General features: G+C 42.4%; 1 protein-coding gene across 1 annotated transcript in view; it reads left to right on the top strand.

Moving 5' to 3' along the window:
- LOC127105030 (protein MET1, chloroplastic) overlaps nt 1-21608 on the top strand; it is a 61224-nt gene extending 39616 nt beyond the window's left edge. The window contains exon 6 of the mRNA XM_051042194.1: nt 21256-21608. Within this exon, the coding sequence (XP_050898151.1) occupies nt 21256-21399 (144 nt within the window). The 3' untranslated portion in view covers nt 21400-21608. The remainder of the gene's footprint in view (nt 1-21255) is intronic.
- The last annotated feature ends 1758 nt before the right edge of the window (nt 21609-23366 follow it).

The raw sequence follows: 23366 nt of genomic DNA, 5'->3' as shown, positions 1-23366 counted from the left end.
GAGTATACACCTAGGATTAGCGTGGTCTCGCGTCGCTCACATGTCGGTTGGGCATGATGTTGCGATGTGACATACCACAAGCCGGACGAGGTTCATCTGAGAAGTGCTCTTCCAGTGGGGTTTTCCACTTTGGTTGGGTTATCTTTTTTGAGCCGTTGACTCTGGTGACCGATCATTTCCCGGATCTTTGGTTTAGACGATCTCAGGAGAGCTACAATGGCACACCCGAAAGGGCAAACCCATTGAGTATCTCTGCCCGATTGTCGAGACTATTATCCGCCTTAAGATGACCTGATTAGAATTTACCTGTGAGGGGAGGGTGATTCTTACAGATGCATGTTCAGATGGTGACTCAGATGGTGACTTGTTGTTCAGTAGATCAGAGTCATATTTATAAGTCGGATTTATGGTCGTTTATTGCCGTGACGCCGGAGTGCTGTCCGAGATTTATCAGTGGGGATCCGTTTATTTCAGGATTCCCCGGGCCGAGTTATTTATCAGTGGGGATCCGTTTATTTCAGGATTCCCCGGGCCGATTCAGTGGTTATGGTATCTGATCAGAGTTTGGTGATGATGATGATGATGATGTGTCTGTCTTCCGTTTATTTCGGAACCCGTGGGTCAGATTTGTGGTTACAGTTTCCTCAGATGGTTAAGATCAGTTCAGAAACCAGGTTTCAGTGCAGAGGATCAGATGGCTTGGAGGATGGCAACGCATTGCATTCATTCATCAGCATCATTACATCTTGCATTAATTGCATCTAACACATGTTTACCCATATGCAGGGACCCTTTTGATCGAGATCTTGGTTGAGAGATTTTCTGCCCAGATATGAGAAGACCCGGTTTGAAGGATGATGTTGCCTACAGTTTTTTCGACCCAGATATCAGTGTGTTGAAGGATATGATAGCTTTGATTGCACCCGACCATGTGGGGTTGTTTCGTGAGACGTATGGGGGGATTCTGAAGATGGTTTTCAGACTCACTGATAGAGACCGGAGTGCCGTTCATACTCTTCTTCAGTTTTATGATCCTGAGCTGAGGTGTTTTGTCTTCCCAGATTACGTACTTGGGCCGTTGATGGAGGATTATGCTGATATTTTGGGTATTCAGATCAGAGATCAGGTGCCTTTCTATGCTACCAAGGAAGAGCCCGACCTTGGAGGGATGTCCTGTGCTCTTTATTTGAGTCTGGAGATGGTGAAGGGTAATCTGAAAGAGAAGGGGAAGTTACCTGGTTTTCATCTCAGTTTCCTGGAGGCTAAGGCTAAGGAGCATGCAGAGTTAGGTAACTGGAAAGTTGTTTGTGCTCTGATTGCTGCGGGCATTTATGGGATCATTATGTTTCCTAACCAGAAGAACTTCGTGGATATTAATGCCATCCGCTTGTTTATTCGAGGAAATCCTATTCCCATCTTGATTGGAGATGTCTATTATTCGGTTCATAACCGGAACGAGAAGAGGCGTGGGGGATTGATTCGATGCTGTGCTCAGTTACTATACAAGTGGTTTATGGGTTATTTGTCGTCTAAGGGTGCTTTTGTTCTTTTGGGCCAGAATGTTAATTGGGCGACCAAACTGATGGGTTTGAGGGCCAAAGACATAGATTGGACTCACAGTAGTGGGGTTGGACAGGATTTCATTTGCAGTTGCAGGGGTTTTCCCAATGTACCGCTTATAGGAGTTCAGGGTTGCATTAATTATAACCCGACACTTCTTAAGAGGCAGATGGGATTTGCTTTGGAGCTTCCACCATATAAGAGTGATGTTCAGGAATCTGTGTACTTCACAGTTGAGGGTAATCAGGCCAGGGTGAAGCAGGTAGCTGAGGCATGGCGTAGCATTCAAAGGAAAGGTAAGGTTTCCTGGGGTAAAGCTAATAACAGATCTTTTCCTCCATTCGATGATTGGCTTCGTAAGAGAGTGGAGCTTACTTGTCTACCGTTTCCTATGGTTGATCCTTGGTATCCGTTGGTTGAAGAGACTCCTTCTACTGTCAGTATGGACGAGTTCTTAGAGATGAAGCGGGAGAGAGATCAGTTGCTCGCAGAGAAGACGGAATTGGAGATGAGTGTTGCTCGGGTTCAGAGGGTTAATCAGGAGCTCAAGGGGAAGATGGAAGATCAAGACAAGCGGCATGCCCTGGAAGCAAAGCGCTTTGAGATGGATACTGCCTATTATGGGAAGGTCAGTCAGGCCTTGGCATCTTCAGCAAAGGAGCATGACATCACCAAAGAGAGATTGGCTAGAGCTTCGAAGGTCATTGAAGATGAGAAGAGAAGGCAAATCTTGGTGAAAGATCAGAGGGATGACAGAGTCCGAGTCCTCATTGCTGAGTGGGAGGCGAAACTGAGGGTTAAGGAGTCAGAGAATCTGAGGATTATTGCTGAGTGGGAGGCTAAGCTGAAGGCAAAAGAGTCAGAGAATCTGAAGATCACCGCCGAGAGAGATCACTACATGGCAGAGAGAGATCACTACTTCAGACAGATGAAGATTCATCAGAAAGAAGTGGGGAGATTGCAGCAGGAGAACACCGAGCTCAGGTTCGCCGCAGAGTTCGCAAGGATGGAAGATGAGATAGGGCCATCTGTGGGACCCTCATCCAGTTAGATCTTTCATTTGTTTTGGATTACCGTCAGGCTTGTTGACGGAATTCACTTGCTTGTATTTCTTTCCTGATTCTGGAGGATTGTATTTGAATTTTATCTGGCTTGATGTATGACTATGGCACTTGTTGTGCACTTTTTGTTATGTGATGGTGATTTTTCATTCAGTGATCAATCTTCAAGCTTTATTTGCTTTATCGTATGCACTCACACAAGCACACACATGGTTGGGGGTATCATGCTAAATCACATATCTCCGATCTGCACGATGAAATCAAACACTGTATATCAGAATATTGATGCCTGATTATTATTTGTCTCGATGATGCCAGGATCGAGAGACGAAGTGTCCTTCATATGGATAGACACTGCATTCATGCATTGATCATAGTAACTGTGTTTTATTTTGCAGGTATCAATTGCTAACGTGCTTGATTGTTTCAGGAATCATTGCTCGTGCTCGAAGAACTGTACCTTTGCACTCAACACGCCCTCACAGATATTATACCAGACACAATACTCCCAGACTCATGGAGCTTCCCAGTGCAGATATTCTCGAGCTGAAAGACAAAATGACTGAGCTGATCAACATCATGCAAGGCTTTGCAGTTGGTCAGAAGGCGTTGGCAAATAAAGTTGAAAAGCTCGAGCGGGCTTCTGCAGCAAACAGCGGAGTTAACCTGGATGGAGTCTCCAACCAGGGGCAGGGGTCTCGAGATGGTGGAAAGAGGACCATTGTTGGTATTGTGAATAATGCTGGTGGGTTCGGTGGTGCTGGTGGCCAACCGGGGCAGAATCAGAAAGATAATTTTGTGCCTCCGTTTTATGGGTTTGATGAAGACCAGGAGGAAGACAGGGAGGCTGACCAGTTCTCAATGCAGAATGAACCTTTCGTGCCTTATAGTGCTCCACCTCAGAACAAGGAGATCCAGCTGCTGGCTGAGAAGATCAAGGTCTTGGAGAGTTATGCCACGCCTGGGGTGGTGAATATGTCTAACATGGGGCTGGTCGAGGGGATTGTGATCCCGCAGAAGTTCAAGGCGCCCACTTTTGACAGATATAACGGGAGTTCTTGCCCAGAGACGCATTTACAAGCTTTTGTCCGCAAGATCTCTGCGTACACGGTAGATCAGAAACTGTGGATGTACTTCTTCCAGGACAGCCTGTCCGGAGGTTCCCTGGAGTGGTATACTAAGTTGAAATCGTCTGATATAAAGAATTGGCAGGATCTTGGAGATGCTTTCTTCAAGCAGTACCAGTTCAACGCTGACATGGCTCCGAGTCGTACCCAGCTGCAGGGTATGTCTCAGAAACATAATGAGGGATTCAAGGAGTATGCCCAGCGGTGGAGAGAACTGGCTGCGAGAGTTCAACCTCCGCTTGTTGATCGCGAAATGTCAGATCTGTTTATGGGGACCCTGCAGGGGCCGTTTGCGGAAAGGATGGTGGGTTGTCCTGTCACCAATTTCTCTGACATTGTGGTGGCAGGGGAAAGGATAGAAAGTTGGTTGAAGCTGGGTAAGATTCAGGGTAATGCATCTTCTTCTTCTTCGGGATCGAAGAAACCGTTTGGTAATGGTGGGCAGAGGAAAAAGGAAGGAGACACCAGTGCAGTGTATTCACAACGTGGACCCGGTAGAGACCGTTACTTCCAGCACACTGTTGCGGTAACTATTCCTGCTGAGCCTCAATCTGCACCGCAACAACAGCAGCAACAGCACCAGAGACAACCGTTTCAACAGAGGCAGCAAAGGGTTGGTTATCAGGTCAGGGGCAGAGCTGTGGATCGTCAATTTGATAGACCTCCGGTGACCTATGCTTTCTTGTTCAAGAAGTTGCAAGATTTGGGGCTCGTGCAAACCAGAACTCTGGCACCTTTGAGACCTGACCAAAGGCCAGCCAGCTATGACGAGAATGCCAAATGTGAGTTCCACTCAGGTGCGCCTGGGCATAATATTGAGAACTGTAAAGCTTTTAAGCACACAGTTCAGGATTTAGTGGATTCCAAGGCAATTAATTTTGCACCATCTCCCAACGTCAATGCAAATCCCATGCCTGCGCATGGTCAAAGGGGGGTGAATGCCATTTCTACGGAGAATCGAGTTGGGTTGTCTGATGTTGATCAGCTGAAGACGCCTCTGGCTGAGGTCAAGAGGCAGTTGTTGAAGATTGGGGTTTATCCGGGCTGCGGTCACGTGTGTGCTGAGTGCACTAATTCTGTCAACGGTTGCGAGCTTCTGAGGAAGTGTGTCCAAGGGCTGATGGACGAAGGGGTTATCCTGATTAAGAGGGCTGATAAAGGAAAAGAAGAAGTCTCCACCATAACAATCTATTATGATCCGGTGGATTTGTCGAACCTTAGTGAGGAGGCTCCAGTTACCATCACGGTACCTGGGCCAATTCCCTACGACAAAGATGATGCCGTGCCATGGCATTATGGTGGGGAGGTGTATTGCAACGGCGAGAAGGTGGAAGAGCAATCTGCAAGTGAAACCACCGTGCTAAAGGTGGATAATGCCGGTCCCAGCGGTTTCACTCGCAACGGTAGGCTATTTGCTCCTGATGCGTTGAGGAGAGGGGAGGAAGAAAAAGATAAAAGAGAAAAGGCCGAGGCTTTAGCCAGGGCAAAGGGAAAGGCTGTGGTGGATAATGGTGATACTCCTGTGGTGACACCGGCGCCTGCGGGGTCGGAAAATAAATTTGATGATGATGCCGAAGAGTTCTTGAGGATCATTAAGAAGTCGGAGTATAAACTGGTTGATCATTTGCAGCAGACTCCTTCCAAGATCTCAATTCTTTCATTGCTGCTGAGCTCAGAGGGGCATAGGGAGGCCTTGTTGAAAATTCTGAAGAAGGCTTATGTTCCTCAGGAGATTACTATCAATCAACTGGAGACGGTCGTATCCAATGTGCATGCTAGCCATGGGTTGGGCTTTACGGATATGGACCTGACAGTGGATGGAAGGAACCACAATAGGGCGCTACACATTGCGATGGAATGCAAAGGAGCCGTGCTTTCGCATGTGCTGGTTGATACCGGCTCCTCATTAAATGTGTTGCCAAAGAAGGCCTTGGGGAAGCTTAACTGTGATGGATTGATTTTGACCCCGACTGATTTGATTGTGCGGGCTTTTGATGGGTCAAAACGGGCCGTATTCGGGGAGGTTGAGCTGCCAGTGAAGATTGGACCTGAGGTGTTCAAGTCGACTTTCTACGTCATGGACATTCAGCCGGCATACAGTTGCCTGTTGGGTCGCCCATGGATTCATGCTGCGGGAGCAGTTACGTCGACTTTGCACCAGAAGCTGAAGTATATTTGGGAAGGTCAAGTCGTCACTGTCTGTGGAGAGGAGGACATTTTTGTCAGCCACCTGTCTTCTTTCAAATATGTGGAGATGGATGGAGAAAAATGGGAGACGTCCAGTCAGGCTTTCGAAACCGTTAAGGTGGAGAATGCCCTGTTTGCTAAGCAGGAAGAGGAGAAACCGTCTATCGCTTCATATAGGCAGGCTGCTGAAGTGGTCAAGAGTGGAGAGGCTCCTGGTTGGGGCAGAACGATGGAGATCCCTGAGAAGAAAGACCGATTTGGGGTTGGATATCAGCCTGGCAGAGGCTCGTCTGGGCAAGGAAGAGGACGTCGTACGTCGGTCACCTTCACAAGCGCCGGAATGCTGGATCCGGATCATATCTGTATGATGAGTGAAGATGCTGATAGCGACTGCGACATTGACCAGTGGATAAAGTCGTGCACACCAGGGATGGAAATCCAGAACTGGAAGGCTGAAAAGATCATCCGGGTCACTCTGCTTGAAGAGTAATATTTTTCTTGTTTTCATTTTATATGCATGAAAGCCATGCGTGTTGCCCGACACGTAATGGTCCATTGTAAGGGCCACCTCATGTTTAAATTTGCAAATTGGCATCATTAATAAAAGGATGTTTTTCAATTAAAAGCGGTGTTCCTTGTTTTTCATTTATTTTTGCAATTTAAAAATAAAAACAAATAAAAATGGCAATGTTTTCATTTTTCTTTTCAATTTCTCACACCGGTTCTAAAGCAATGCATGAATCAACATTCATGCAGATGCGATTCCTCCCCGGATCTCATTGATAACAATCCTGTTACACCCTTGTATGACTTCGACAATCCGATCTATCTTGCTGAGGAAGAAGACGAAGAAGATTGTGAATTGCCAGGGGAATTAGCCAGGTGGTTGAAATAAGAGGAGAAGGTGATTCAGCCGCACGAAGAGCCGATTGAGGTTGTGAATTTGGGTACTGACGAGGTCAAGAAAGAGGTGAAAATCGGGGCTGCTTTGGAGGAAAGTGTTAAGAGCAGAATGGTAGCCTTATTGAAAGAGTATGTCGACATCTTTGCCTGGTCTTATCAGGATATGCCAGGGTTGGATACCGATATCGTTGTGCATAAGCTACCTTTGCGAGCAGATTGTCCTCCAGTGAAGCAGAAGTTGTGCAGAACTCGACCTGACATGGCGATGAAGATTAAGGAAGAAGTGCAGAAGCAGTGGGATGCTGGTTTCCTTGCTGTCACTAATTATCCGCCATGGGTTGCGAACATTGTGCCAGTCCCGAAGAAGGATGGGAAAGTGAGAATGTGTGTGGACTACCGAGATCTGAACAGAGCTAGTCCGAAAGATGATTTTCCACTACCTCACATTGATGTGTTGGTAGATAATACAGCTCAATTCTCGGTGTTTTCCTTCATGGATGGCTTTTCTGGCTATAATCAAATCAAAATGTCGCCAGATGATATGGAGAAAACAACGTTCATCACACCGTGGGGTACTTTTTGTTACAAGGTGATGCCATTCGGTCTCAAGAACGCCGGTGCTACTTATCAGAGGGCCATGGTGACTTTGTTTCATGATATGATTCATCATGAAATCGAATGCTATGTTGATGACATGATAGCAAAGTCCCAAACAGAAGAGGGGCATTTGGTAGATCTGGCCAAGTTGTTCGACCGGCTGAGACAGTTCAGATTGAGGTTGAATCCGAACAAGTGCACGTTCGGAGTGCGGTCCGGTAAATTGCTGGGGTTCATTGTAAGTGAGAAAGGAATCGAGGTTGATCCTGCAAAAGTAAAAGCAATAAAAGAAATGCCTGAACCGAGAACGGAGAAGGAGGTTCGTGGTTTCTTAGGTAGATTGAACTACATTTCACGGTTCATATCTCATCTAACAGCCACGTGCGAACCGATATTCAAATTGTTGAGAAAAGATCAAACGGTCAGGTGGAATGATGATTGCCAAGCGGCATTTGAAAAAATAAAAGAATATTTGCAGGAGCCTCCGATTCTGATGCCTCCTGTGGAGGGAAGACCGTTAATTCTGTACCTGACAGTCCTCGAGGGGTGTATGGGGTGTGTATTGGGGCAGCATGACGAGTCTGGTCGAAAAGAGCATGCCATATACTACCTTAGCAAAAAGTTTACCGACTGTGAAACAAGATATTCACTGCTCGAGAAAACTTGCTGTGCTTTGGTCTGGGCTGCTCGCCGGCTAAGGCAGTACATGCTGGTTCATACCACTTTATTGATTTCCAAGATGGATCCAATCAAGTACATCTTTGAGAAGCCAGCATTGACCGGACGGGTTGCGAGGTGGCAAATGATTTTGACAGAATATGATATACAGTATACCTCTCAGAAGGCGATTAAGGGGAGCGTATTGTCTGATTACCTCGCCCAGCAACCCATTGATGATTATCAACCGATGAAGTTTGAATTCCCTGATGAGGACATCATGTTTCTCAAATCGAAAGATTGCGAGGAACCAATCCCGGAGGAGGGGCCTGACCCTGAATCCGAATGGATTCTGATGTTTGATGGGGCCGTTAACGTGAATGGAAGCGGTGTTAGTGCTATTTTGGTTACGCCGAAAGGATCCCACATTCCTTTTGCTGCCCGGCTAACATTTGAGTGCACCAACAACGTGGCTGAATATGAAGCTTGCATATTGGGAATTGAAGAGGCGATTGATTTGAGGATCAAGAACCTTGTCATATATGGAGATTCAGCTCTGGTGATAAATCAGGTTAACGGAAAATGGTATACGCATCAATCTCATTTAGTGCCGTATCGAGATTATACGAGGAGGTTGTTGACGTTTTTCACCAAGGTGAAGTTGCATCATGTGCCTAGAGAGGAGAATCCTTTGGCAGATGCTTTGGCTACACTGGCTGCCTTGATTAAGGTGCAGAGGTGGAATCAGTTCCCCAGTGTGGAAGTTGGACGTCTGGATAGACCGGCTTATGTGTTTGCTGTTGATACGGCGCCTGATGATGAGAAGCCGTGGTATTTCGATATCAAGCGCTATCTTGAGACGCAAGAGTATCCTGAGGGAGCATCGAAAAAGGACCGAAAGACTCTGCGGAGGTTGGCCATGGTGTTTTATCTGAATAAGGATGGGGTTTTGTATAAAAGAAATTTCGATTGGGTCTTGCTCAGATGTGTTGATGATGCAGAGGCAAGCCAGTTGATGAAAGAGGTTCATGAGGGATCATTCGGTACCCATGCCAGTGGGAATGCAATGGTGAAGAAGCTGCTGAGAGCAGGTTATTACTGGATGACAATGGAGGCCCAATGTTTTAATTTCGTGCGGAAATGTCATAAATGCCAGATTTATGCTGATAAGGTGCACGTGCCTCCAAATCCGTTGAGCTTAATGTCGTCTCCATGGCCGTTTGCTATGTGGGGCATTGATATGATTGGAAAGATAGAACCTACGGCTTCGAACGGGCACAGATTCATATTAGTGGCTATTGACTACTTCACCAAGTGGGTTGAAGCAGCCTCTTATACGAACGTGACAAAGCAGGTTGTTGCCCGATTTCTCAAGAGAGACATCATTTGCAGATATGGGGTTCCCGAGAGAATCATTACTGATAATGGTTCTAATTTGAACAATAAGATGATGGCAGAATTATGTCGGGAATTCAAGATTGAACATCACAATTCTTCTCCCTATCGTCCGAAGATGAATGGGGCGGTTGAGGCAGCCAATAAGAATATAAAGAAGATTGTGCAGAAAATGGTGGTAACCTATAAGGATTGGCATGAGATGTTGCCGTTTGCATTGCATGTGTATCAAACGTCGGTGCGCACATCTACTGGGGCAACTCCGTTCTCATTGGTATATGGAATGGAGGCTGTATTACCTGTTGAAGTTCAGATTCCCTCTCTGAGAGTCCTGATGGACGTGAAATTGCAAGAGGCTGAATGGGTAAGGACCCGGTACGAAGAGTTGAGCCTGATAGAAGAAAAGAGGCTAGCAGCCATTTGTCATGGGCAGTTATACCAGCAAAGGATGAAGCGTGCTTTTGACAAGAAAGTACGACCTCGGGTATATCACGTGGGTGATATGGTGCTGAAAAGGATCCTTCTTCCTCAAAACGATCGAAGGGGCAAATGGACGCCGAATTATGAAGGTCCATTCGTGGTCAAGAAGGTCTTCTCTGGTGGAGCCTTGTTGCTAACGACCATGGATGGCGAGGATTTTCCATCCCCTGTGAATGCGGACGCAGTTAAAAAATACTTCGTATAATTGACCCGCTGGACGAAAAGAATAAAATAGTCCAGGCAAAAATGGGTATCCTGGCGAACCAAAAACAGAAAGAAAGGTTCGGGCAAAAATTAGGGATAAAATGAAAAAATGTACACCCGGCAAGTCGAGAACCTGAGAAGGCGACTTGGGCAAAAAAGGGTATTCCGGTGGACTGAAAACCCGAAAGGGCGGTCCAGGCAAAAGAGGGATTGAAACGAACAATTGCGTCCGGCATGATCGTTCGCTTTGGTTAAAGCATCATGGATAATACCCGGTAGGGATCAATTGGAATCGTCTTGTTCAGAAGGCAGAAAGCGTGGAGAGTCTGAGGACATATGGGGTGTAACCGAGTTGGAACTCGATGAGATCACGGGTTTCACATTGCCATTAGGATATATTTTTCCTTTTGTGTGCAATTACCTCTTTTCAGGAATTGCTTCTTTTGTATTGCTCAATTTGAGCCACATTTTTTCCAATCAATAAAATGCATATTCAGTCAAATAATTTTGTTTTTGTTTTTCATTACCGCTTTGATTGCAAAAACGTCTGATTATTTTTGATAAAGAACTTTGCATTTTAATACATACAGGTTCCTTCCAATGCATGTTTATGAGATTGAAAGCTTGAAATCTTATTTGGAAGGTTGAGTGACCCAAGTGTTGAAATCTTGACACGCCTGGGGCACGGTTTTATCTAACGATCTGTTTTGCAGGAACTGTTAGATATTTTCACTCACTTGCAGGTTGTGATGTGGAAGCTTTGTAATAAATCCCCAGAGAGTTCGCTCAGGAACAAACGAATGAAAGGATGGCGAAGACGTTGGGACGTACGACGATCCTTGATTTTAATCAAGAAGACTCTTCAAAATCTGAAGATTAGAAAGTTTGTAGAAATTCCCCGCAGGGTTCGATCAGGAACGAATGGGTAAAGGAGCAGTGCGAGACGTCGAGACGATCGACGACTTTTGGAATTCATCAAGAAGACTCTTCAAAAGTCGGAGGATTGAAATTTCTATATAACTCCCAGGAGCACGCTTTCCGTCGGACGCGGAGCGGTTTGGAATACAAGATGATGGAGCAGAAAAGGTCCAGATGAGTCTGGGAATTTTCAAAAGTGGAAAGCTGATGCGAGATTGGGAGGTGGATACCAGGGTTCGACGAGTCGACGGGTGTTTTGTACCAACTTTTCTCATTTCCCGGCTATGTCCCCAAGCAGAGTGGTGAGGATCAACTCCCCAGCAGATCCAAGGTCTGTGGACTTCCCTAACCTAGTCAGAAGGTTGCTATTCCCCGAGTGGAGCGGGTTTCAATGAAATATATCTCCAGCAGTGTTCATCCTACCAGTGGATTGGACAAGTTCCCGTAGCGGACGGATTTTTGCACCTCCAGCCGAGTTGATTCTACCTATGGATTGCATGGGTTATCCCTAGCGGAGTATTACGCGGTTCCCTAGCAGGGTCAGGATGGTTATCCCTAGCAGGTGATAGAGTGGTGCATCCCCAGATGAGCCTGGAGGTTGCTGTTTCTCAGCAGAGTATCTGTGAGCATTTCCCCAGTGAAGTCGTTGGGTATCTGTGAGGGTTTCCCGTAGCGGACGGATTTTTGCACCTCCAGCTGAGTTGATTCTACCTATGGATTGCATGGGTTATCCCTAGCGGAGTATTACGCGGTTCCCTAGCAGGGTCAGGATGGTTATCCCCAGCAGGTGATAGAGTGGTGCATCCCCAGATGAGCCTGGAGGTTGCTGTTTCTCAGCAGAGTATCTGTGAGCATTTCCCCAGTGAAGTCGTTGGGTATCTGTGAGGGTTTCCCGAAGCGGAGTCAGGATTGATATCCCTAGCAAGTCAAAGACTGTTGTATCCCCACAGAGTGTTGGTGGTGCGTATCCCCAGCAGTTTCTCGAGTGGATTGGGTGCAAAGGAGGTTCTTCCCCAGCAAGGTTTGCCTTATCCCAGCAGCAGTGCTTATCCCCAGCAGGGCGGAATCGGAGTATTGACGAGTTCCTCAGCAGAACGTCTCGTGCTCCTCAGAAGAGTCCCTTGAGGGGGATGCCTTTTTATACATTCATCATGAAAAAAATAGCATAGCATGTTGCATAGAAAAATAATAAAGCGCGTAGCATTTCCATAATTATGGAGCATTACGCAGAGAAAATCAATCATGCATCATGTTGCCAGCATAAGCTAGTCTCAAACCGTGGTTACTGTTCGAGAAATGGTTTTTCCCAAAGGTGAAGAGGTGTTACTCCGAGGAGTTTAGCCTCGTGATTGAATCAAAGATATTCCCCAGTAGTGCGATACTGGAGTAATTGTTTTCCGTTGAGCAGAGATGGGAAATGTTTGGCGTTCAGCACAATTCGAGCCGTGGTTACCGCTTGAAGTTTTGGTGCATCGGATGGTGAAGATGTTACTCTGAGGAGTCTAGTATCATGACGTCAGATCCGCAGTGTTCCCCAGTAGTGCGATATTGGAGGAAATGTTTCCGTCGGACAGAGATGGAAATGATATCAGAAGACGTTACGCGATCAGCGCGATTCCGGGGTTCAAATGGAGAGAAGGAGATGTTGCGACATTTTCTGGAGATCGGGGTTCAATCAGAGAAGAGTATATGCTGAGGCATGTTCTGGGGTTCAAATGGAGAAAAGAAATGTTGAGGCATGTTCTGGGGTTCAAACGGAGAAAAGGAGATACTGAGGTATTTTCTGGGGTTCAAATGAAGATTGGAGTTGAAGATTGTATCCGGGATGAGGTCCTTAGGATTATCTTCTGTTCATGTGTCACCTTAGACTCTGGCTGAGGCCAATGGAGGTCGTTATAGGTGTCTTCTGAGGAAGAGATACACATGCTACCTTCCTTTGTGAAGGTATACCCTCTGACATGTCGCCCTCAGAGTGGTGTTTGGTGTTATTTCCGACGTTGCCAGCGGAATTATCACGAGAGATTGGAGATCGGGGTTCAAATGGAGAAAAGGAGATACTGAGGTATTTTCTGGGGTTCAAATGGAGAAAAGGAGATGTTGCAGCATTTTCTGGAGAACGGGGTTCATATTGGCGATCGCGAGTTATCGTTAGGCGACTGGGGTTCAAATCGGAGAATGGGGTTCATTATTTGGCAAATAGGAGAGCGGGGTTCAAATGCGGTGATCCGAGGATCGTTTGCGCAGGAAAATTTCGGGGTCCAAGAAAATAAAAAATAGAGAAAATTTTGGGGTTCAAGAAAATGGAAAAATAGAGAAAACTTCGGGGTTCAAGAAAAGCATAAAGAAATAAAAAAGAAATATAATCCCGAGCGGATGAGTGGTGTTCAGGCCATGGTTATCCCTGTGTTACCATTTATTTTGGTACCCAGGTCGACGTTCCTGTTTCGGTGATTAGGCTGACTTTCTCCGTACCAGACGGATTCTTCTTCAAGATTGTTTCTTCGCCGATTCTGACAGGCGTTGTTAATTATTTTCCCATCAGAGTGCAAATTGTTCGTTTGTTCTTGGTATTCAATCACTCTTCATCCTGATCATCTGAAAGCCGAGGCTGTTCATATCGACAGGTTCACAGTGGATTGAATAGGGGCAGCTGTAACACCTCAAAATTTGCCCTCCTCTCTTGGGACTAGCTTAACATATTGCATATCATTTTTAGGTCATTAGGCATTGCATATTGCATATCATGTGGTTACATGGTGCAAGTCATTCTCTCAAGTCTTGGTCAGAAGATGAGGAAGTCAAAGTGCAAGCTAGGGTTTCATGGGACTGGTCAGCAATCATCTGAGGATGTGGAGGTCCAAATTAGGGTTTCATGATGCTTAAAAGATATTGGTCTTCATCTTGATTACAATGATTCATCATCATCATCATGGTTTGATTTCATCAAGTGTTGAAGCAGGATTCCTTGAGATTAGGGTTTTGACCACTGGTCAACCCTAATCAGTTGCATTGGGCCAATCAGGGCATGATCAGGAGATGGGGTTTACAATGGAGATGAGGATCTTTCTATGATTGTATGGAGATTATTGAGGCTAGGGTTTCATCCTTGAGCCATTTTATCAGAAGATTGGAGCTCAGTTGGATCAATGCATTGCCAAATTCATCTGTCAGCTGAAAAAGTCAATTGTGGTCAACTGTACATGATCTGATGGATTTGGAGGTGAAAATGAGTTGGATACACTTCATTCATGTTGGAACAAGTGATATTTGACATGTCAAAGCTCAAGAGTGGAGAAAATCAAGTCAGACAAAAACTGCCAAAAATAGAAAGTGACTTGTAATAGAAGTTTCCAAAAATGGAAAGTTTTTGACCTCAAAATTACATGTCCAAGGAAGCTTCAAATGAAAATTTGTTCAACATGAAAGTTGTAGATCTTGTTCTCACCTTTCCAAAAAGTCCAAGAACTTGAAAATCCCATGTATGGTTGGCAAGTTATGGTCCAGTGAATTTCAAAAATGACCCATAATCAGGAGGGCATAACTTCCACATGGAGTGTCCAAATTGGATGTTCTTTATATGCACAAACTCCATTTGACATGTACTTTCATGGTGCATAATTGGATTTCTTCAAAAATGGTCAATGCAAAAAGTCAAATTTCAACTGTACAGTTAAAAGAACCAGGGGCAAAATTGTCCAACTTGAGAAATAATGAGAATTTTTGAATGGGGATTTTTGCAACACCTCACAAATAGCATTTGAAAATTGTTGGAATACTCATAACATGCCAAGGCCTTGTGGTTTGAGAATTGGCTTTTGAAATGAACTTGGAAAAATGAACAAAGTGCCATCACATGTGGAAAATGCAAAATACTCATCCAATGAACATGAAACAAGTGGCAACAGCTCATGACAGGTGTTTAGGGTTTGTGTGAGCTGTCAATGAGCTGGCATTGGCTGGCATATGAAAGTACATTTTTGCCCTTGGCTTGAAAATGACACATTTGCTAATCACTTTCCAATTTGTTAATTAAGGTGATTAAGTGTGGATTAATTGGAAGTATATATTCTTAATCCTAACTAATTCATAACAAAAATCACAATTTCACAAATCACAATCCAAATTCCCTCCAATTTCTGAAAATTCTTCAAGAACACACAACACCAAAATCCTTCAAACTCTTCCAATTCTCCATGAAACTCGAAAATTCTTGTTGATCCAATCTTGATTCATCATCTTCTTGGACTGTTTCTGGAATTCAACATCAAATACTCACCAATTCACAACTGTCCAAGTTTGGTTCATCCATGGCTTTTGAGAATTTCGTGCACTAGGAGCAAAATCAATCGAACCTGAGCATTGCATTCAACTTCTTGGAGCTTCTACTACATCTGTTTTGGACTTTCTCAAGCAAATTCATCACGATTCCTCACTGCCAACTCAAGGTACTTCAAAATCGAAACTCATGATTTGATGAATTGTTGTATGCGTTTTGAAGAGCGTTGAATGTAGGTTATCATGATGTGATTAGTTTTAGAAATGGATTAGTGTAGAGAAAGTTATGTTGATTCGAAGCTTGATATGCGAAACTTTAAATGATCGATCCGGTTCATACAGTTAGATTTAGGTTGATTAGGTTATATATTCATGATCTATGCACTGAGACGATTCCAACGCATATCCGTTTGTGAGATTTGGTTGAGAAATGAGTAAAACCAATGTTGGACTTGGATGAACACAAACGCGGTGAGGAAGACGAGTTTTCTGGAAATTTTCTGCTTCGATCCTGTTCCATTGCCTTGCCGCGTTTGAATCGTGTTTGCGCGCCCAGCTTCAGCCAATCACATGCCACCACCAAATAATTGAAACAACCGTGTTTTGGTCTGGGAAGAGAGAATTACGCTATTGCCATTAAAACCTTCAATTAATTAATTTAATTCCATATAATTATTAAAAATTCATATAAACCTTAGAAAATTCATAAAAAATATTTTAATGATCAGAAAAATATGAGGATTTTTTCTATGGTTTCCAAATTCCCTGTAGAATTTTATGGACATAATTTTAGAAATTGTGCATGGTAAAAATTAGGTTTGACCTAGGGTTGTTTGACATGTATGTATTTTTGACACATTTTTCCATTCCTATTGTGAAATCCTCATGCTCTAAAAGAAATTCTTGAAAATTTTTGTGGTGATTCTAGACATGTTTCTGGTGATTTACATGTAAATTTTGTGAATTTTGGATACCTGGTGATTGAGTTATGAATTTTTGAATCTAGGTGTGACAATTTGTGTCACACCTAGCTAGGTCAACTTGCTGGATTTATTTTCATGACCTAGGTTTGTTGAAATGACTTGAAATTTTATATGTGTGATCATTAACATGTTAAGATGCTATTTGAATATTTCTGGATTTTTATGTGTCATTTTCAATTTGATTGATATTTTTCATCTCTGTTGGTCAAATGTGCAAGCTTGTGTGACATAGATTGGTATTATCTTTATGAAATGCTCATATGGTTTTAGATGAACATGAAATTTGGTATGATGGTTGTAAACACATTGTAGGACATCCCTGTTTTGGTCCCATTCATTTCTTAACTGTTTTCATTGACTTATGATTTTTTGAAGTGAATGCATGTGTTGATGTTATGGTTTGGCTTATATATTTGTGTCTGTTTTTCTTGATTTTCATTGACATAGTTCCTTTTGTCCAATTGAGCTAAAAATTGACATGCTGTACCTTGAATATGTCCTGTTTAGGTGTAAATTATTTGAGGATTTTTGGAATTGTTTTGATATGGATTTGGTTGAAGTCATTCTGTTTGGATGTTTGGTGTTACATTTGACCTAGTTTGGCTTGTTTTGGTCATGAGATGAATATGGTAAATGATATAATTATGGGATCAATTGCTTTGGTTTTCTATTTGTGTTAATTTGAGTTTGGTTGAGAATCCTTTGCTGTTTAGACTTTTTTCTTCCTTTTGGACCCTAGGCTTGGCCTAGTGGTCCAGTTTCTCACATTTGCTTGATTTTTCAGGATAAAAAGCACAATGCTCAAGGAGATTGAATCAAGTTAATTCAATTGAGTTTGTTTGATGTTTGTACACTAACATAACTTTGTTTTGTAGGTTGTGAAGTTTGGGCTTGAGCTCATAGCTTGCCTTTGTGTGCATTAGCTTGTATAGTTTGACTGGTTGACTATTTGCTGTTTATGTTTGTCTGTTTGAGCACTGATGATACTTGATTGTTTTCAGGTACATTTAGTCGCTTCTAGTTCTTTTAAGAACTTGCTTGCTAGCTGCTGCTTGGTTGTTTAGACCATTTGAGGTAGGACTTCTATTCTTCATGTAGTCTGGAGACCCGGTTTGTTATTTGGCCGGGCAAAATGTCTGAAGTCCTCCTTAAGAGGTGATGCTTGTGATTGTTTAATATTGTGCCTAAGCAGGTGAAGTCCTCTATGAGGCAATTGGTGGAAGCCAAGGGATATGCAATCTATCCCCCACTATCCCGTGAGTCGTCCCTTTGCTCACACTGCTGTGTGTTGACGCATTGGGACACAAACCCAAGATCTCGTGCTGTTGCACAATCGAGTCAGAGTCTTTGAGCATAGAAGGGTCCCTCCATTCTGGACCCACGCTCCTTTGTCAGAAGCTCTCCCTGGTCAGGGATAAGAGCTGTGAGGTCTCATCCTCACTTCACCTTTTCATCTGCTTCACCTTAGCCTCGTAATGGCAAGGTTAAGAGCGAATAATACCCCTGTACAGATGACTTGCTTCGGCAGTCAAACCCATTGTTTGAGCCCACTTGACTGGTTATAGTGTGTGCTTTGTGAATATTTGTTTGACATGTTCGCTTGAAATGCTTGTATGATGCCTGTATGCTTGTATGCTTGCTTTCTTCCTGGATAGGATTAGTTTGCAATGGTGCAAGTAGGTAGAAACCTGAACGTAGGGTAACGATGCATGACAACACTAGGCTCGAGTCCAGCTCCCTGGTAGTGTGTCTTCCCCTGGTTTCTGGCTAGATTTTCTTTCCCTTTAAGGGGAACTACATCGCCCTGATCCTTGTTCCAGACGAGGTATGTAGGCAGGTGGTGTAACACCCTTCTTAATATCACAAATATTTAATTAAGACAACAACAAATAAATCATACATATCAGAGTAAATATTGCAACTCAAGGGTGTCACATAACAACTTCTTCACATTTTTCACCATAAAATCAGTCATGCTCATTATTTAATTCAACATAAACACTCCTTTAAAAATTCGCAGCGGATAGAAACATTCAACATCTGTAATAGCTTAAAATTAACATTTATTCAACAATTAAAACATCCCGTCCCGATGTTACATCTATCAGAGCATGACCCACTAAAACCACACTAGACTTCAAGCACTAGCTTCTAATCACTCACTGCTCGTTACCTGAAAAATAGATGTAAGGGTGAGTTCCTCGATCGATATAACAAATATTATAAATTATCATGTTATGTTAAGTAATACCACACGTTAATCACCCTAATCATATCATGCATTCGGTAACGGCACATTAACTCAATCACAACGTAATTACAACTCAATAACAACATACAATGCAACTCAATAACAACATAGAATGCAACTCAATAAGACTCGACTCTTCATGCATGTGGTACCATTTGGAGTAAAACTCCCAACTTAAAATCATTGCCAGTTTAGTGGGCATCAAGGCATAAGCCTTCAACTTTCAACTTAAAATTTTTTTTGCCAATCCAGGCCAACGTGGTGTGAGCAAAAGCCCCATAATTTTGCCAATCCAGGCCAACGTGGTGTGAGACAAAGCTCCGACTTAATGCATATGAATGTATATGTCATGTACGACTTGAAAGTTCAACAACATAATAATAACAGCCACACAACAGCTTGTCAACAAAACAACTCATAATCAACTTTGGCTCATCAGCCTATAACTTAATATTTTCAACAAGCAACTTAAAATCAACTTTGGCTCATCAGCCTACAACTTAATATTTTCGACAAAACAACTTATAATCAACTTTTCAACATATTTGCATCAACATTTCACAACATAAACCAAACAATTTTATTCATCACAATTAACTACAATAGGCCAGCTACCAATTGCATTTACAACATAAAAATCAACTATTTTTCCCACTGCAACAGTGTTAACCGGTTAACACTATAGGTTAACCGGTTAACGCAGGAAAATTACACTTCCAGGCAAAACGCAACAGTGTTAACCGGTTAACGCTATAGGTTAACCGGTTAACGCAGGCAAAACTCAACATTTTCTCAATTTATAACAGTGTTAACCGGTTAACACCCTGGGTTAACCGGTTAACGCAGGCGAAACAGCAGTTCCTGCGCTAACACAAGGCAGAATGCAGAGTTTCCGCATTTTCCGCCGTTGGAGGACTTCCGGACCTCCGATTCCAAACCCGTAAAAAGCGATACGTTCAGAATTTCACGATACACTCAAATACAGATCCAATTTCAGCTTGAATTCAACTTATTCATCATAATATTTCAGCATCCACAATCCCAATTAGGGTCAAATTAACAGCTTATCACTACCCATTACATGTTAATCGATAATACCCATTAAACGACGATAAACCCCCCTTACCTGAGATAATCCGGCAATCTCTAAGCTTCAAGCTTTAAGCTTTTCCGTTCTTCAACCGTGCTCTTCAGTTTTTCTCTTGCCCTTTTTCTCTTCTCTGCAGCTTCTCAACTTTTCACGTGAAAACTCTTCTGTTCCAAAAAATAAGACTCTTCTCTTAATTCCAACTTATATATTTTCCCATAATAATTATTATTCCAAATAATAATAATAATAATCCAATAATCCAATTTATTTAATTAAATTAATAAAATAATATCAACTCACTTAAATAATTCTCTTATTTTAATCGGGGTGTTACAGGTGGTCGTGCGAGACCACTCCGGGCAACCTTTTTCTTTTTTGCGTGTGTTTACTTGTTATCTGATTGTGTGTTTGGTTCGGATGCCGACGTAAGTCCAATAATTGGCTGTCGGGCTCCACGTTTGCCGTTTTGGTTGTGTTTTGGTTCGGATGCTGACGTAATTCCATCAAGTGGTTGTCGGGCTCCATGTTTGCCATCTGTTTGTGCGTTTTGTGTTGTTTGGCGTGCGTAAGCCGAACTACAGTGGCTCTGATTCTTGTTCCAGACAAGATATGTAGGCATAGGATGCGACGTCCTATCGAGCTCCCTTCTTCTAACCCCACCTGCGTTCCCTGTGTGTGTGATGTTTAGTAACCTTTTCCTTTCTTAGAACGTGGATCCCGTCGAGTACGACGGACGTGAGGGGTGCTAATACCTTCCCCTTGCGTAACCGACTCCCTTACCCTTTCTCTTTGGTCGCAAGACCATTTCCTTTCCAGGTTTCTCTGAGCGTTTCCTTTCCCTATCTTGGGATAAATAACGCGTAGTGGCGGCTCTGTGTTGTGTTTTTATTTGAGTCTTGCCGGTTGTTTTTCGCAGGATGCGACAGAACATCACACAAGCAAGTGTTTATAAATGTCTTACATGCTAGTTGGATCGCCGAGCTGAGTAGCGCCAGCTTGTGACCCATGTGGGGGCATCAAGGTGATGGAACATGGCTAAGGCTTAACAGGTTGGTCTTGTGGTTGCACCATGCTGGCTTGCCCACTCCAAGTTATGAGTTAACCCACGGGACTTGTGCGAAGGCATGGGTCTTGTTGGTCTTAGACAGGAGGGTATAGCGTGAGGCTGGTTTCACAGAGCAGCGAACACTTCCTACTCCTGACAGTGGAGGGATTACAGGCCGCTGCACCATCAGCCCACTAAAACCTAGTGAGTCTAGCCCCTTGAACCATCACTTTTTCGGTTCATGGTTCATACTAGAAAAGAAATTTGACAATGGGAGTTCAGAAAATATGAATCACACAATGAAACACCGTCTGTTTCATCTCTTTTTATTTTTTTACAAAAGATCCTCCACACATTCTATGTATTTAAACCTAAACAATAATACATTTTTAAAACAGATTCAAGCGGCACTTTCTACACTTGAAGAAGCTCTAAAATCTGGTTTTGAAGACTTTAACTCTACAAGTTATAATATCATATTTGTTGCTAAATAAGCTGCCTAATGCTGTTGTTGTTTAACAGAGAATCAGAACTGATCCTGACCTTGCAAATGCAAGGGCATCCCCGGAATTCGACCCATTATTGAAAAGATTCGATGAATCATTTATCAACGAGAACGCCATCAATGCCATCAAATCAATTTTTGGAATATTTAATAAGAAATAACTCCTCTACGTAGACACAAGAAAACAATCGGTTTAGCTCTAAGGAATTGATTGAGCAATATGATTCCATCACATTTGATTTCGCCATGTATATTTTGTAGTTAATTATAGGTCTCAATTTTTTTGTTGCCACCTTTGCAGGATCATGTTTTATGTACTAGTATGATATATAAGAAACTTATGATCAATAAAATTGTCCATTTCCATCAATACTTTTAATAACACCAATATCACAGCTCAATAGCTTGTTATATGTTGCTTCTTTCATTCACTCTGACCCCAAGACATGTATGAGAGGCTTGAAATTCAAGCCTCTTATCTGGTCCATCCAATTTGCCACTAGTAGTTGGAATAGAAAAGAGTTTGCATGGTAATGTTACTTGGACATGGTTTGAGCATTGTATTATTTTTTTGTTTATGTGATACTTATTTATGTAATGCCACAGAGCTGTAATTTCTTATTCTCTCTTTGAGCTTATGATTGTGGAGTTTGATATTAGCATTAATATTTTTTTATAAGAATAACCTCTGAACTTTGGTACTTTGAGATTAGTGATATCATATCATGCTCAAATCTCAAATAATGCATTATAAGCTTTTAAAATAATCCATTTAGCTACTTTTAATGATGCATTATAAGCTTTTCAAAGAATCCATTTAACTATTTAAATGACTTTTCACCTATAGTCACGACTAATGGTCAATAATCACATTCATTATAATGATGATTAATCTCAACATTTTGAACATGACTTTGGTACACTTTAAGATTAGTGGTATCATATAGGTAATTGGAGGCCTAATTTAGTGAAGATTGTATGATCAAGTAATTGTACATTACATGAGGTGTCATTTTGTATTTATGAACTTCAAAATTCTTTTTTGAAAATTAAAACAATATACTTTATGTTTGATCCATAATGTTTGAGATTGGACTGAATCAAAATGTTCAATATCCACATTGTTGTTTTTGTTGGTGGAGAGAAAGCTTTGTTTGGAAACAAAGGTTTATGTGTTGAGAAAATTCCAAAAACTTCAATAAATTATGTTTTTAAGAGTTATGATGAAGATCATGATCATAGAAGCATTCTCTTTGGTTATAAACATGCAACGCTCTTGATCAATGTTGTTATCTTCATCGCCGTGGTTTGATCTGTAGGAACGTCATGATTTGAAGAGCAAATAAGTTACAGAAATGTCAAAAGGAAGCAATTAAAAAAAGGAAATTATCATATTTTCACCAAGTGGATATTGATGCTGATGAATAGTCATTTGGATGAAGATAATTTAATCAGCCATGGTGGTACCAGAAAGGTTTATCAAGTCGCGTTAAAGAAAAATGGGACGGTAGTGGTTGTGAAGCAACTAGAGGAAGGTGATGGAATGAGGATTTTAGGGAAAATCAGGCATAGAAATATACTTAAACTCTATGCTGGCTTTTTAAAGGAGGAACCAACCTTTTAGTTTTTGAGTATATGCCAAATGGTAATCTTTTTGAAGCTCTTCGTAGAAATATGTAAGACGAGAAAGTTGCTTGGGATTGGAATCACAGGTATAAATTGCATTGGGAGGTGCAAAAAGGATTTTCTATTTGCACCATGATTGTTCTCCACTTGTTATTCATAGCAACATCTTGGTGTTGCAAGGTTTGCTGAGAAATCTCAGATGGGTTATAGCTTTTTTACTGGTACACATGGTTATATCACTCCTGGTATGTTTTGATAATGCTTTCCACAAGAAATTTCAATATACTATTGTTAGTTTTAAAAGTATCTCATGTTTTATTTGCACAATCATTATTCGTGACATTTTATTATAAGCATTTGTGGGTTCGAACCCCTGTAGTCAGGAAATCCCTCATGTGCTGCAATCATACGATCTAGATTGTTAAATTAATTAAGACCAGCTGGTCTGCATTTGCCGTAATCGAATCTATTATACAAGGTTGGATGTGAGACATCGGATTGA

Source organism: Lathyrus oleraceus, chromosome 7 (assembly GCF_024323335.1).
Source record: "Lathyrus oleraceus cultivar Zhongwan6 chromosome 7, CAAS_Psat_ZW6_1.0, whole genome shotgun sequence".
Classification (NCBI taxonomy): Eukaryota; Viridiplantae; Streptophyta; class Magnoliopsida; order Fabales; family Fabaceae; genus Lathyrus; species Lathyrus oleraceus.
The sequence above is the reverse complement of the archived record's forward strand: the minus strand, read 5'-3'. Positions and strand labels throughout refer to the sequence as shown.